The 12,918-nt window shown below is 55.5% G+C and overlaps 1 protein-coding gene across 1 annotated transcript in view; it reads right to left on the bottom strand.

Annotated features, from left to right (window-relative positions):
* Positions 1-5,474: 5,474 nt before the first annotated feature.
* STK32C (serine/threonine kinase 32C) overlaps positions 5,475-12,918 on the bottom strand; it is a gene marked incomplete at both ends in the record, with an annotated part of 96,218 nt that continues 88,774 nt past the window's right edge. Inside the window, 7 exons of the mRNA XM_082486140.1 lie at positions 5,475-5,613; positions 6,449-6,516; positions 8,336-8,467; positions 8,641-8,766; positions 11,401-11,517; positions 11,620-11,723; positions 12,167-12,256. Coding sequence (XP_082342266.1) covers positions 5,475-5,613; positions 6,449-6,516; positions 8,336-8,467; positions 8,641-8,766; positions 11,401-11,517; positions 11,620-11,723; positions 12,167-12,256 — 776 coding nt within the window. The remainder of the gene's footprint in view (positions 5,614-6,448; positions 6,517-8,335; positions 8,468-8,640; positions 8,767-11,400; positions 11,518-11,619; positions 11,724-12,166; positions 12,257-12,918) is intronic.

Raw genomic sequence — 12,918 nt, 5'->3', positions numbered from 1 at the left:
CCCGGGGCTGTTCAGCCTGGAGAAGAGAAGGCTGAGAGGGGATCTCACCAATGCTGATCAATATCTGAAGGGCGGGTGGCAGGAGGATGGGGCCAGGCTCTGTTCAGCGGTGCCCAGTGACAGCACAAGGGGCAACGGGCACAAACTGGAACACGGGAAATTCCATCTCAACCTGAGGAGGACCTTCTTTGCTGAGAGGGCGGCAGAGCACTGGCACAGCTGCCCACAGAGGGGGGAGTCTCCCACTGTGGAGCCATTCCAGACCCGCCTGGAGGTGTCCTGTGCCACTGCTGGAGGTGCCCCTGCTCTGGCGGGGGGTGGCACTGGGGGGGCTCCAGAGGGCCCTTCCAACCCCCACCAGTCTGGGGTTCTGGGATTCAGTAACTGTCCTCACCCCGCTACCTTTGCCTTCTCCCCCTGTACAAGGGGTGGGTGACCGGGCTCGTTGGGTGCCCCGCGTGCCCTTGACCCTTTGGGGACATCCAGGGACACCCACAGGGGGTCACGCCAGGCACAGCCCTGTCGAGGCCGGGGCACGGGGCTGCCAACCGCCGGCGAAGGGATCTGCAGGGAGAGCCAAGTTAAGGCTCATCTATTGATTTGTCTCGTTCCTTTTGAAGTCAGGAAAAGCCTTTGTAGATGCTTTCTACACGGAGCTACAGCACGCCAGCCCACTGCGCCAACAACCCTCATAAATAATTCCAAGTACTGATGAGACATGAAAGCCAAAAAGCAGAGACCTGCTGACGTCCCCCAGGGCCGTTTTTATTGAGTTTAAGACACAAAATGCAGGGTTGCGCAGTGAAATACCAAAAACGCAGCTTAGTTGTTGGTGCCTCGATGGCGGGTGCTGGGCACGGGGACCGTGCCGTGTCCCCTGCCTGGGTTCACACACCGCCCCGCTCCCCGCTCCCATCCCAGGCTCCAGCCCGGCACAAGCCCGACAGGGACCGAGTGAGTCGGAGCTGTGCGACGCGGGTCCCTGGGGCAGGGACCACTGCGGGCAGGGGCGACCCAGGCTGGTGGCCATGGGGTGCTCCTCTTCCTCGCCGAGACCCCAAAGCCACCACCGAAAGGGCCCTCAGCCCCACCGCTGTAAAGATAAACTCTCCCTAGGGAATTACACATACCCGCTCACTGACACTGCAAAGTGGGACGCTGTAAAATCTCTGCATTCAGCTGTTCCCCGTTTAACGCCTGTTTTGCAGTTCTTAAGGAGTCTCACGGCCGCGTTCCTGCAGCTCTCGGCCCATCCCCGGCTCTGCGCTAGCCGGGAGCAGCCCACCGCCTCCGCGGGTCCGGCTGGGCTACAAAAACCTTTCAGCATTTTGATGCTTTTGCGGTTCGTGCCTTCACGCAGCCACACAGCCCCGCTCTGCCCGGCACCACGCCACACCACACCGTTTGCGGCAAATTAAAAACATCCTTGGCATACCGACCCGCTGGCTCCGCGGCCGTGAAGCCCCGCGGCTGATGGCCAGGGCGCTGCCGGCAGTAGCCAGCAGTGCCCACAGCGGTGTCTTCTGGCTGGGCCACCCACCGCTGTAATTCGGATGCTAAACAGCTCCAGTCTGTCATGTGCAAACAAGAAATGTAATTATAACACCCATTTTTTGCAAGATTCAGTGGTTTTTTTTCTACAGATCGATAGCCTAGAAATGACAACAAATACTTTTGGCAATGTTAAAAATACACATTTATTACTCCACATATGCAATGGCTTCTCGCAGTTTCTGCAAAAACACAAACTTGTCATAACTTAAATATTCTGTGACATGGTAGAATTTTCATGCAATAAAATTACAGAAATGTATTAACATAAAATACAAAGATATACTTTACATATATTTCCACTGAAATCATTTTTAAAAATACCCTACCAAGGCATCAGGATTTCAGCACTGTCCAGTGTCGATGTTCATATTATTGGCCTTTTTGCTATTATTTTATTACTCCCATTCTCTTTTTGGCAAGGTGTAGAGTAACAAAGAATTGGCAAGAGAAGAAACATCAGGACCTGATCTGGCATTTGTTTGCTACGCAAAATTCCCAGTGAAGTCTGTGGAATTCAATGGAAACACTTAAAAATATGCGACTTTGCAAAACTTCATAATACAACAGAGATAAGAAAACAATCTTATGGCAAGGAATTTAAGGAGAATAATTTATAGGCGATGTAGACTTTTCACAGCTAATAATGACACACACCCTGTATAAATCTGTCATACAAAAAATACATGTATTTAAATATTTATCTACAGAAAATTATTGTATTCTGGTTGGAGTGGAGATGTAAACGAGAGCTGCTATGGGCTCTGCGCGACGGGGTTTGGTACCAGGAGTATTTCACGACTTCCCTGCGAGGTTCGCTCACGCCTGGAGCTGCCTCAGGCTCTAACGCAACAGAGAGAGCAACAGGAGAGGAGCGGTTCAGAGAATTTCGGCGCCACATGTTTCTCACAGGAACCAGCCCTCCCGCAGAGAATAACCCTTCGCCCCGGAGGTGGGGCCAGGCCGCAAAGGGGCCCGGCGAGCAGCGGCACAGCGGGGACGGACGGGTCCGCTCTGTGGAAACCCATCGTGGGGACTTGGACAGCGAAGCAAACGCTGATCTGTTTCTTACCGGTTTTCCGTTTTCCAGTTACTCTTTTTTGGCAATTTCTTCCCCGGGGACCAGGCACAAACAGGCGCCCAAAGAACCTGGTCCCCAGTGGGCACCAGTGAAGTTACGCCCGTGCGTTAGGACGGATAATGGGTACTTCAGCTGCCCGGCACTCACGGTGCCTCTGCTACGCAGCGCAACGGTCCCACAGGTCTGTGCCCTGTCACTTCTCTCAGGGACTGAGGCTCAGAAACAGACTGCGGCAGAAAGCAGAGCTCCCCCGGCACATCCCCGGGAAGGCGCCGCTGGACTGCGGTGGTGTGTCCTGGGCAGCCACAATCTGCGCCACACCATTTCCCCTGGGAAGGAGCAATCACCCGCTGCCTCCCCACAGCCTCTCCCGGTCTCTGCCGAGCGCCGCTGAGGGCATTTCGTACCGCTTAGCCAGGAAGAGCAGTGCTGAAAAGGGGACAGAAACGACCGACCCGGAGAGGGTCTGGGGCGAGAACCATCCGTTCCAGAAGTGAGCCAGCTCCTCCCTACACACGCCAACCTCGACCTCAGGGGCCGTTTGTCACTTGTCCTAAGGAAAGCGATGAAAACGTCTGATGAGACACGTCCTGCCAAACTGCCAACATCTCTCCTGGCCCCAGAGCTTTTGGTTGAATAGGATCTCTCTGCATCCCATATACGGGACGCTTTGGTCCAAAGACGTTATGCTCCTTGTCCTTCTCACAGTCTGAACTTTTGCCATTATTTACAGAAAGATGATCAACAGTGAGATGGAGTTTACTGAAAAAACCCTATCCATACCAGTGGAGTAAATCATCCCTAATTTTTAATTCCTGAATAAATACATGCTTTTGACCCTCCTTCTGCTTCTCCTGCCCCGCCTGAGTCCTGGCAGGCCAAGAGGTGGGTTTCTCACCCCCGGTGGCAGCGGGGCTATCAGAGTGCTCTGATCAGAAGCAAATTAGCTGATCAGGGTAATGAGGTTACCCCGGTACCCAGTACTGAGACTGGAAGCGTGGCGGGGCGGAGGGCAGGTTCCCCCGGCGCAGCCCGGGGCCGGGGCCGGCTGTAGGTGCCCCTGCAGCGGGGAGCAGGCGCAGGGGAAAGCACCTATCTCAGACCTCGCTCCCCTTCAGCCCGTCATTAACGCAGCCCCTAACGAGGCGCGGGCCGTGCCTGTGCCCGGCCAGCGTCCGTCATCTCAAGGACCCCCGGCTGACGGCGGGTCCCGCGGCGCTGCCCTGGTTCCCCCCGGGCACGGCCGAGGGCTGGATGCTCCCCAGCGCGGCGAGAGCTGCCCCGGCAGACAGCAGCTACCCGGCTCTGTCCCGAAAATAACCGTCCAACTGGTACCGGAGCCCCGGCTGCCCTCCCCGGCCCCGTGCAGGTTGTGCCTGCACACCTGAACACTTCTTTTGAAGACTTCTATGGAAATTTGGTTCTGCACATTTTTAGCCAGGTACTAATTTCCACATAAAACTGTGGAAAATAAATGTGCCGTGTCATTTTTCATATAAAATTGTTTTGTACCAGTTACGCCTTTCTATTTTATTCACCAAAACCAAAAACACAGCAAAAACTTGTCCCGAAAGAGTCTGCATCTGTTAAAATCATCTTCTATCCATTTTTTCGTTACGAATATACAGTAAGGATGCAAACCCCGCACTGTCCTAACGTCTGGCAGCAAACAGATGTTGACAGTTTGAAAGCGAACGCGGTTCTGACGGAACCTCTGTGTACCACAATAGCCGTACGCTGCAGCAGAACCCACCGCTCATTTTTAGCGATAGTAACCAAAAGCCACTCTACAGCAGATTAAGCAACTAATATAGTGAAGGCTTCTGAAACAAGAAGAAAGGCAATATCCACAGCTGGGAACAGTTAAAGAGATCTCCCGTCTTATTAAGAAGTTAAAACAGGTATTGGTAAATTATATACAGTACTTGTACTTTACACTGAAAATAAAGTAAATCGAAGGGTGAAATGAGATATTCCCCTTTCACAACCGAGCAGCACTGCAAGGCCACCCACTTGGCCTCCCATAAAATGTGAACCTGTGACAAATCGCGTCCCGCGAACCCCGGACAAAGAGAACCAAACCCTCCGGTCCGCTCGCGCAGCTCCTCGCCGCTCGCAGCAGCTATGTGAAGAAAGCAAATATTTTAAATACATTCTGCATTTCCACGATGTGTTTAATCAGTACCCAGCCCCAGAAGAATCCATGGAGTGCACAAAAGACATTTATTTGCCCCGAGCTGGGAAAGAAATTGTGACAGGTGACGAGAGGACGAGGACGCGCCCGGGATGTCCTCACGCTGCAGCAACGAACCAGCTCGAGGGTCCCAGGAGGCCGCTGCCGCCCGCCACAGCCCGGAGGGGCGCGGGGCTGCTCCCACTCACGCGAGGATCGCTTGTCCCTACGGCAGCCTTCACCATCAGGGAACGCCAAAGCAAAATTCAAACCACCTATTTATTCAGCCTTCCTCCCTCGCCACACCTGCGCGGTGGCTTCCCCCGTACCCAAGGACGTAACTTCTTTTCTTGTCATCTTACGGTATTAAAAAGATGTGCAGGTCAGCAATCTGACATTGAAAAAGAACAAGTAAAGAAGTTGATCTACCTCCTCTGACAAGTTGCATAGCAAGTACCTTTACCCACGACAGGCAACCAGTGTGCCGAACTGGCGATCCGCTAAATCCGGGAATGCAGTTCTGTAAGAACTATGTTTTGCTACAGCTTGGCAAGACTAGTTGTCGGTGCGCTCCGCTGGGATCGGAGGACAGCCTGCGGTGCTCAGCGCAACCTGAGAACGGGTTATCGGCGCGGCGCGGGCCAGCGACCCTCGCCCAGTGGCCGCAGCCTAGCTGCTGCCCGCGGAGGAGCAGACGGAGCTGCACATGTTCAAGTTGGAGGTCTCAGACTCGGCCTCTGTCTCGGCTTCGTCGGTGGTCTCGGGGGGGGACACGGACTCGCTCGTCTGCTCTTGGCTCTTCTTTAGCCTGTGGGGAGCAGAGGAACCAGGCGTCACAGTCAGCCCCAGCTCAAACGCCCCGCGGGAGCGGTGCGAAGGTGGGCTGCAGCCGCCAGCGTGCCCCGGGCTGCCCACGCACCGCTCCTCCCGAGCTGCCTGTAGCAGACCCACGGTAAACGAGAGCAGTCTTTCCAGAGCACACACAGAGCGCATAAAAGGCCACGACAGGGACCGACGTATCAGCAAATACACCAAAACGCTCTGAAATACTCCGCAACGACCTGCACGGCTTCAGCTTTCAGCAGCGCTGCCCGCGCAGACCTCGGCCAGACGCGCCCTGAGCAGCGCCCGGGGCAGCAGGCTCCCCGCCGCCCACCTCCTCCTCCACGGGGCCATCTCCTGTTTCACTTACGAACCAAACATTACCAACTCAGCGTGCCCAAACACGGGGGGAAGCGGCTGCTTTAACCCCAGCGCTTTCACTGCCCGCCCATGACCTGCAGAGATTTTAGCGGGTTCCTTGCCTTCGCTTTCCAAACCACCATCCTCTAAAAGCAGGACGGACAGAAGATGCAATGGGGGAACCGAAGCAGTGTGACATACATATGTTAAATCCCAGAAGTGTCTCTGCAGCGTATGTTATTTGATGGCAGTGATTAATAATCCCCGATCTTGTCTCCCTTTCTGGTGAGAACTGCTTGTCATACAGAGGCAGCACCTGAGCTCCTCGGCTGCCGGCAGTCACCCAGGGCTGAGCCGGCAGCGAGATGCTCCCGGCGTCAGGCACCCGCACTCTGACTCCTGAGGGAAGTCAGGAAGAAGAGTACTTTTTCCTTGAAAAAAAAAGTACCCCGCACACTCACTTCTCTCTGTTAAAGATGACAAAGTCTTGCTGGATAGCTTCAAGACATTCTTGGAGATAGTCATTTTCCTGTTGAAGAAAAACAGTACATGCATAAGCAGTCCCCTTTGCACGGCATCGCTGCCTGCAGCACCGCAGCGCTCCCAGCTGCCCCCCGCCACCGGAAACTTTAGCCAAAAGAGATGATGGAAATAGCACCGCTGATTGCCTTCATGGCCTTCGCCAGTAGCTTCTTTCATCTGCGGTGAGCGGAGTTTTCCAGAAAACACAGATAGCACGCAGTTTTCCAGATGCTTACAACATGTTTAAGTGTGTATTCTGGTTTGGGAGTGGCACCTGCCCACAGGAGGGAAAGCCAGCGCGGGGCAGAGACCAGCCCAAAGCCTGCGCCTGTGCGTCCCTGCAAGAACAAGGCGCAAAGCTGCCGCCGCGTCGCACAGATGGCCGCGCAGGGGCCCGGGGGCCGGCAGGTACGCTGCCTGCACGCGCCCCGGGGAGGGAGGGAAACGCAGGCGTGGGGACAGCCCACCCTTCCCCATTTCTGCCTTCATTTTACCTCCCGCCTCACCTCTGTCTGGGTGCAGAGACCTCCTCTGAAGCCAGACGCTGCTGCCCCACCGCACCTCCAACCGCAGCAGGGACACCCGTCTCCTGCCCAGGCAGCGTCTCGCCCACCGCAGCACCCCCGCCACAGGCCACGGCCGCGGGAGCGCCGGGCGGCTGCCGATGGGCCGCGGGTGCGGGCAGGCACAGTGCCCTTCACTCTCCCGGCAGCAAAACCTCTGGCAGGTATTTGCAAAGTTGCTTATTCTGGTTGTTTCCTCCCTTGCTTCCTGATTTATTCTGCAGCATTTACAGTAAGTCTCATTGATCGCAGCATTAGCTCCCGCTGAAGAGGGAAGGGATCCATTGCAGTTAATTGGCGAGACAACGAGACAGGCAAAACCCTGCCCGGCGCTGCCCGCTGCCCTCGGACAGCGGATGCTCCTGACCTCGCTGGGGGGAGCAACGTGTGCTCCCTCAGTCTGGGATCTGCGCAGCACAGAGGCACCGCGCTGGGGAAGCAGGGACAGTGGTGACACGTCTTTGCTCTTGCTGGGCTCCCGGCACACCGCCGTACCCACAAACACCCCTCGCGAACCCCCGGGCTCTGCAGGACCGAGTGCCCGCTCTGCTGCGTACGGAGCTGCTTTTACTCCTGGGACGTGTCTGCTCTGTAAAAACTGAGATTCTTATATTTCTCTCCCCAGTGATATAAAAGCACTGTGACTCCCACGGTGAAAAGAAGAAACAAACGCATCACATCTCTAGTTTAATTTCCTGGCTAATGATCCCTCTCTGCAGGAAGCACTCGCAGCCATGCTTCTCCCAGGCTCCCGCGCCGGCGTCCCCAGGCAGTGCAGCCGGAGCTCGCCCCGGGGCAGGAGGCGGCAGAGCCGCAGGGTGAGCCCAGCCGCACCGCTCGCGCGGCCGGAGAAAACGTGGGACCGTCACCCAAACCCGGGACTGACTGGCTGGCTGTTTCTGCGCGGCCATCACCAGCGCTCGGACACGCTGCTCCCGGGGAACCCACCGGCAGCTGGTGCAGCACAGGGCAGCGCCCCTCGCAAAGGGGAAGGTCGTATGGACACGTATTTTCTCTTTTAGTTTTTCTCTTGACCGGTGTGCCCGGACCTCTGTCTTTCATTTCATTTTCCACAGTACGGATTACTGTGAAAGAGTTTTATTAAACTTACATAAGAGGAACATTTGGTTGTAGGGAAGATTCCCTTGGGCAAATGTTTTTATCAAAACAAATCTGCATTGTCACAGTACCTACCGCTATACACCCCCAAATTCAGCAGCTCAGCCTTTTTCCTGGCTGGTTGTTACCCCAGAAACCACTTACAGACTGTGAGCTGTCTTTGCTGTTATCCCTCGACTTGTTCTTGGCAAGCCTCTTCTTCTTCTTGTGCAAGGGCCTCGACTCCAGAATCATCTCCTCCAGCTCGAAGGTGGGGTCGCAGTGCAGGCGGCCCTTCTGCCGGGAGACAGGAGCGACACCGCGCGCGTTAGGCACAGCAGAGACTCTCTTGCAGCAAATACACTCAGAAACTACTTCTCCATCAGAAACTCTCTGCTCAACGCAGCGGTTCCTCTAACGAAGGGAAGCGGCCCCTGCTCGGGGCCGGGACACGCGTCGCTCCTACTCACGTTGGGGACGAAGCCCGGTGCCACCTGCTTCTCGCTGATGTCGCTCCAGACCACACCGGACAGGTAGGCCGAGGCCTGAACGTCGGCCAGGCAGGAAAAGCGATGCTCGGGGTTCACCGTCAGCAGCTGGGGGGACAAAAGCATTCCGTCAGAGGAGAAAGAAAAGGAGCGCAGGAGCATCCCGCCTCTAGGCCGGCTCAGATGGTTCGGCCACGCAGCGACCCTTCTGCCGTGGGAAATACGTAACAGACTACAGAAAAAAACCACATTGGAAAAACGTTCTGGAGGTTGTGAAACCGGATGGCCAAAACTCCAGTACCGTGAGCTCTTGGACCCGCCAGAGTGTGCTCCTCCCGTGCCCACCTGCGAAGCAGCACCGTTCACCACAGCAGCCGGGCGCCGCCGCCCCGGCGCGCTCCTCCCGTGGCAGGGACAGACCTCGCTCCCCTGTAAAGACGTTGACTCCCCCAGAGGCTCATCGTTTCGGTTCCAACCTCCACATGTCCTATTTTCACACCACTTCTGTGACACCAGGGAACACTACTCCGTATGTCACACACACGGACTACTAAGCACAGAAAAAAACATTCAAAACGATCGCTTGATCCGCTGAGACATCGGGCTGAGGACAGACCCGATTTTCACAGAATTCAGCACCGCGTGCCACACTGTACGCTTAGCTGCCTGGAGTTATGCTGCCGGGACTGCTGGAGGTATGCCTGAGGTGGAGGTGTGTCTAACGTGGAGGTACGTCTAACACAGAGTCTGGGTAGGGCTTCCCGAAAATTCTCTGCATAGTCTCCCCGTGACCATCCTCACCGAAGCTCAGCTGACGCCCCCTTTGCAGTGCAACCTCAGAGCCCCATGTGTGTCCTCCCTCTCCCAAGCGCGGGATGCTCACGGTGGCCGAGTTGCGCCCACCCTCGTCCCTCTCCAGCAGCCGACCCCCCGCTTGCCTGTGCCGCTGCCACCGGCACCGGTGCTGCACCCCACCTCTGGACCAGTTCTTGCCATTTTTCCAGAGCACCTAGAATTTGAGTCCCCCAGCTTGGTTTTGGGCATTGACAAACTAAGTGCATACAGTGTCCTAACTGATGGACACCTACAGCAGGACATCTACAAAATGCCCATCTAGGGCTGTTTCCTTTAAAGAACTGTGGCATAATTCTAGGCGTGTTAATTATAGGTGGTTACAACCATTTTGCAGAAAATAAAGCAGCCCTGAGTGTTTTTGCAGTGCCAAAGGTAGCTAGGCAAGAAGCAGGCGATGCCACTGTACTGACAGCCCACCGGGCGCCCAAGCGCAGGGATGCTTGTGCAGGGAGGGGGGGAGGGGGGGGGCAAAGCCCGCCTCGACCAGCAGCTGCCGCCTGGGGAACATTTCAGGCACCTTCTCACGACATAAAATTATCTTCATCTTAAAATGAAAAGGGGGGAATTCCCAATTCCCAAGTAAAGCCTCTGCGATGGCACCAGCCCAGCGGGAAGGGGAGCCGGGGCACCGATGCCAGCACAGCCGCAGTGCCGGAGCGGGGAGCGGGAGCTGCCCCTGGCTGGTGGAGACCCTCTGAAGGGGTGGGCAGTGCGGCGCCCGACATCGCCCTGGGCACCCGCGGAGCCCCCCGGGCTGCCCCCGTGGGCAGAGCGCAGGGCTGGGGCGCCCCGAGCACGGAACCCTCAGCGCTTTTGGGGGGCGCGGGGGTCCCTGCCAGGCTGAGGGGGCTGCTGGCTTGCTCCTGGTGAGATGTTTAATTCCCGCCGGGTCTCTAGAAGCCCGACCGCAGCCCAGCAGATGGCAATGTGAACCCACTGAATGCTCCGCTGCAGTTACAACTAACAACGCTGCATCTCCGTACAACAAAATCTCATCACGCACATTGTCCACCCAGCATTAACTTACACCGGAGTCACTTACTTGCTGGCAGACCGCGTACAATCTCTTCTATAGCACACCCATCAGCTACTTTCCAGAGTTCTCAAGCAAGCAGAAGCTAAAACTACAGCCTCCGCAGCAAATCAACAGCTGTCTCCTGTGCGGTACAAGGGAAGCAGCAGATGATCCCATAGGTATCGAACCCCCCCAGACAGTTCTCACAACCGAACACACCCAATTAGACCCTTCGGCCCAGCAGAACTGGCGAGAGGGAGCAGCTAATGCAGCAGAGACTCACAGAATCACAGAATGGTTTGGGTTGGAAGGGACCTTGAAGCCCCCCCAATGCCACCCCCCACCCCGGGCAGGGCCACCCCCCCCAGCCCAGGTCGCTCCCAGCCCCGTCCAACCCGGCCTTGAACACCCCCAGGGATGGGGCAGCCACAGCTCCTCGGGGCACCCTGCGCCAGGGGCTCACCGCCCCCACAGGCAACAATTTCTTTCTCAGATCTCATCTAAATCTCCCCTCTTTCAGCACACGTTCCTCCAGCCCACGTGGCCATCTCAGCCATGACTGCCGCGTTTTTAGGTTACGCCGATCAGAGAGGGGGTGCTGGAGGGGCACAGTTCCAGCCCAGGCAGGAATTTGACTGTCACACCACAACCAGCCTTTTTCCTTCCCTTGCTATCAAACATAACGCATCTCATCACAGAGATAATAAACAAACAAAACACAAGATTAATCTGTGTTTAAGCCTGAACAAAGCAATAAAAATTACCTCTATTTCAATTTTACATTATTTTCTAATACGCTGAAAATTCTCCAGCTAGTCTCACACACGCTGCGGCTAATGTACAATGCAAACCACACCAGCAGGACCACTTACCTTTCTTAACAGAGCAACCATCTCTTTTGACCACGCAGATGAGTACTGAACGCTGACAGTACTGAAGAGCTGAACTAAAGACTCCACGGGGTTGTTGGAGTGGATGTCATATGGTCTCTGGGGAAAAAAAACGGAAAAAAAATGAGAAGAAATTCCCTTTCCTCCCTGCAGCCATTCAGAAAGCATGTTCTTAGACCTGGGAGCGGCCGGGCGCCCTACCCAGCCCCGCAGCAGCTCGTAAGCCATGATTCCCAGCGACCACCAATCCACCTCGAAGGAGTAGCCCGTCCCGCCGTTCAGGAAGGAGTGGAAAATCTCCGGGGCTGAAGAGAAAGGGCGAAACGCAACAGGTTATTCGCTGACTCCAGTTTGGTTCTATTTCAGTATTTCATGTAAGTCGGCGTGTAAACCTTATGGTTATTTTTCTGCCCTGATGCCCGCGGGGAGCAGCTGGGCAGCGGGGCTGTGGGCGCCCTCGGGGAGAGCCCTCCCAAGCGAGCGAGGCACGGCAGGCACCCGGTGCCCGCCGGGACCCACCACCTCCCAGCCCGGGGCCAGCGGGGAGGGCAGGGGGGATGGGGAGGGTGCGCTGGCAGCGACTCGTGCACTTTTTGAATGATTAGGCTCCGCTGAACGACTCGGGCGCATGCAGTAATGTGCTAAATTAATTCCGTGCCTTTGTCACAGACAGGGACTGTCAGGCAGCATGCGGTGAGCGCTCTTGAAATGTAAAATACAGACGTAAGGAACAGCTATTATTTCTTACCCATGTATGGCTTTGTTCCAGCTAATGCAGTTGCTCTTTCACCGTCCCTAATTATTGTTGCGATATTAAAATCTGTTAAATGTGCATGACCTTAAATAAAGACACATTTTAAGAAGGAATTAATGGCAGTGCAGAACATTGACAATGCAGAGTCAGAACAAGTTCCTTTTCATAAGCTTCTGCCCTCGGACAGTGCAGCACGGGTGCGGGCAGGTCCGGGTCAGACCCCACCAAACAGCCACGACAGACCCTGAAGCTTCCCCAGCCCCTCAGGCTGGCCTGGGATTGAACGGTGGCTGCCTTTGGGTCTGGATTTTAAATCCCGCTTGGAGCCATCTAGTAACCTCCACCAGCTCCAGCCCTCGGTCCAATTCCCCCAGCCAGAAACCACAGCCAGTGAAGAAGACAATAGGGAAACACTATACTACGATGTTGCCTTGGTCGCGTTGATCAAACCATTGTTGATGAAAGACGTTGAAGCATGACTCCCCCAAAGCCCCAGAGCTAAAACACTCCACTGCCACTCTGTACAGACCACCGCAAATCCGGACACGCCAGCTGAATGAAATCGTAACAGTACTTCCCAAACCCTAAACCTCTACTAAAAATCATTAAGATGTTTCGAACTGTGCTGGAACACCTTCTCTGTTTCTACTTTCTCTGTCATCAGGTCTGAACGTTAAAATTCAGAAAAGGTCATTATTTTCAAGGCAGCCTGGTACACAGAACCCCCGCATGCCCTTCTGGACGCT

The sequence above is a fragment of the Vanellus vanellus genome (assembly GCF_965231255.1).
Source record: "Vanellus vanellus genome assembly, chromosome: 7".
Classification (NCBI taxonomy): Eukaryota; Metazoa; Chordata; class Aves; order Charadriiformes; family Charadriidae; genus Vanellus; species Vanellus vanellus.
The sequence above is the reverse complement of the archived record's forward strand: the minus strand, read 5'-3'. Positions and strand labels throughout refer to the sequence as shown.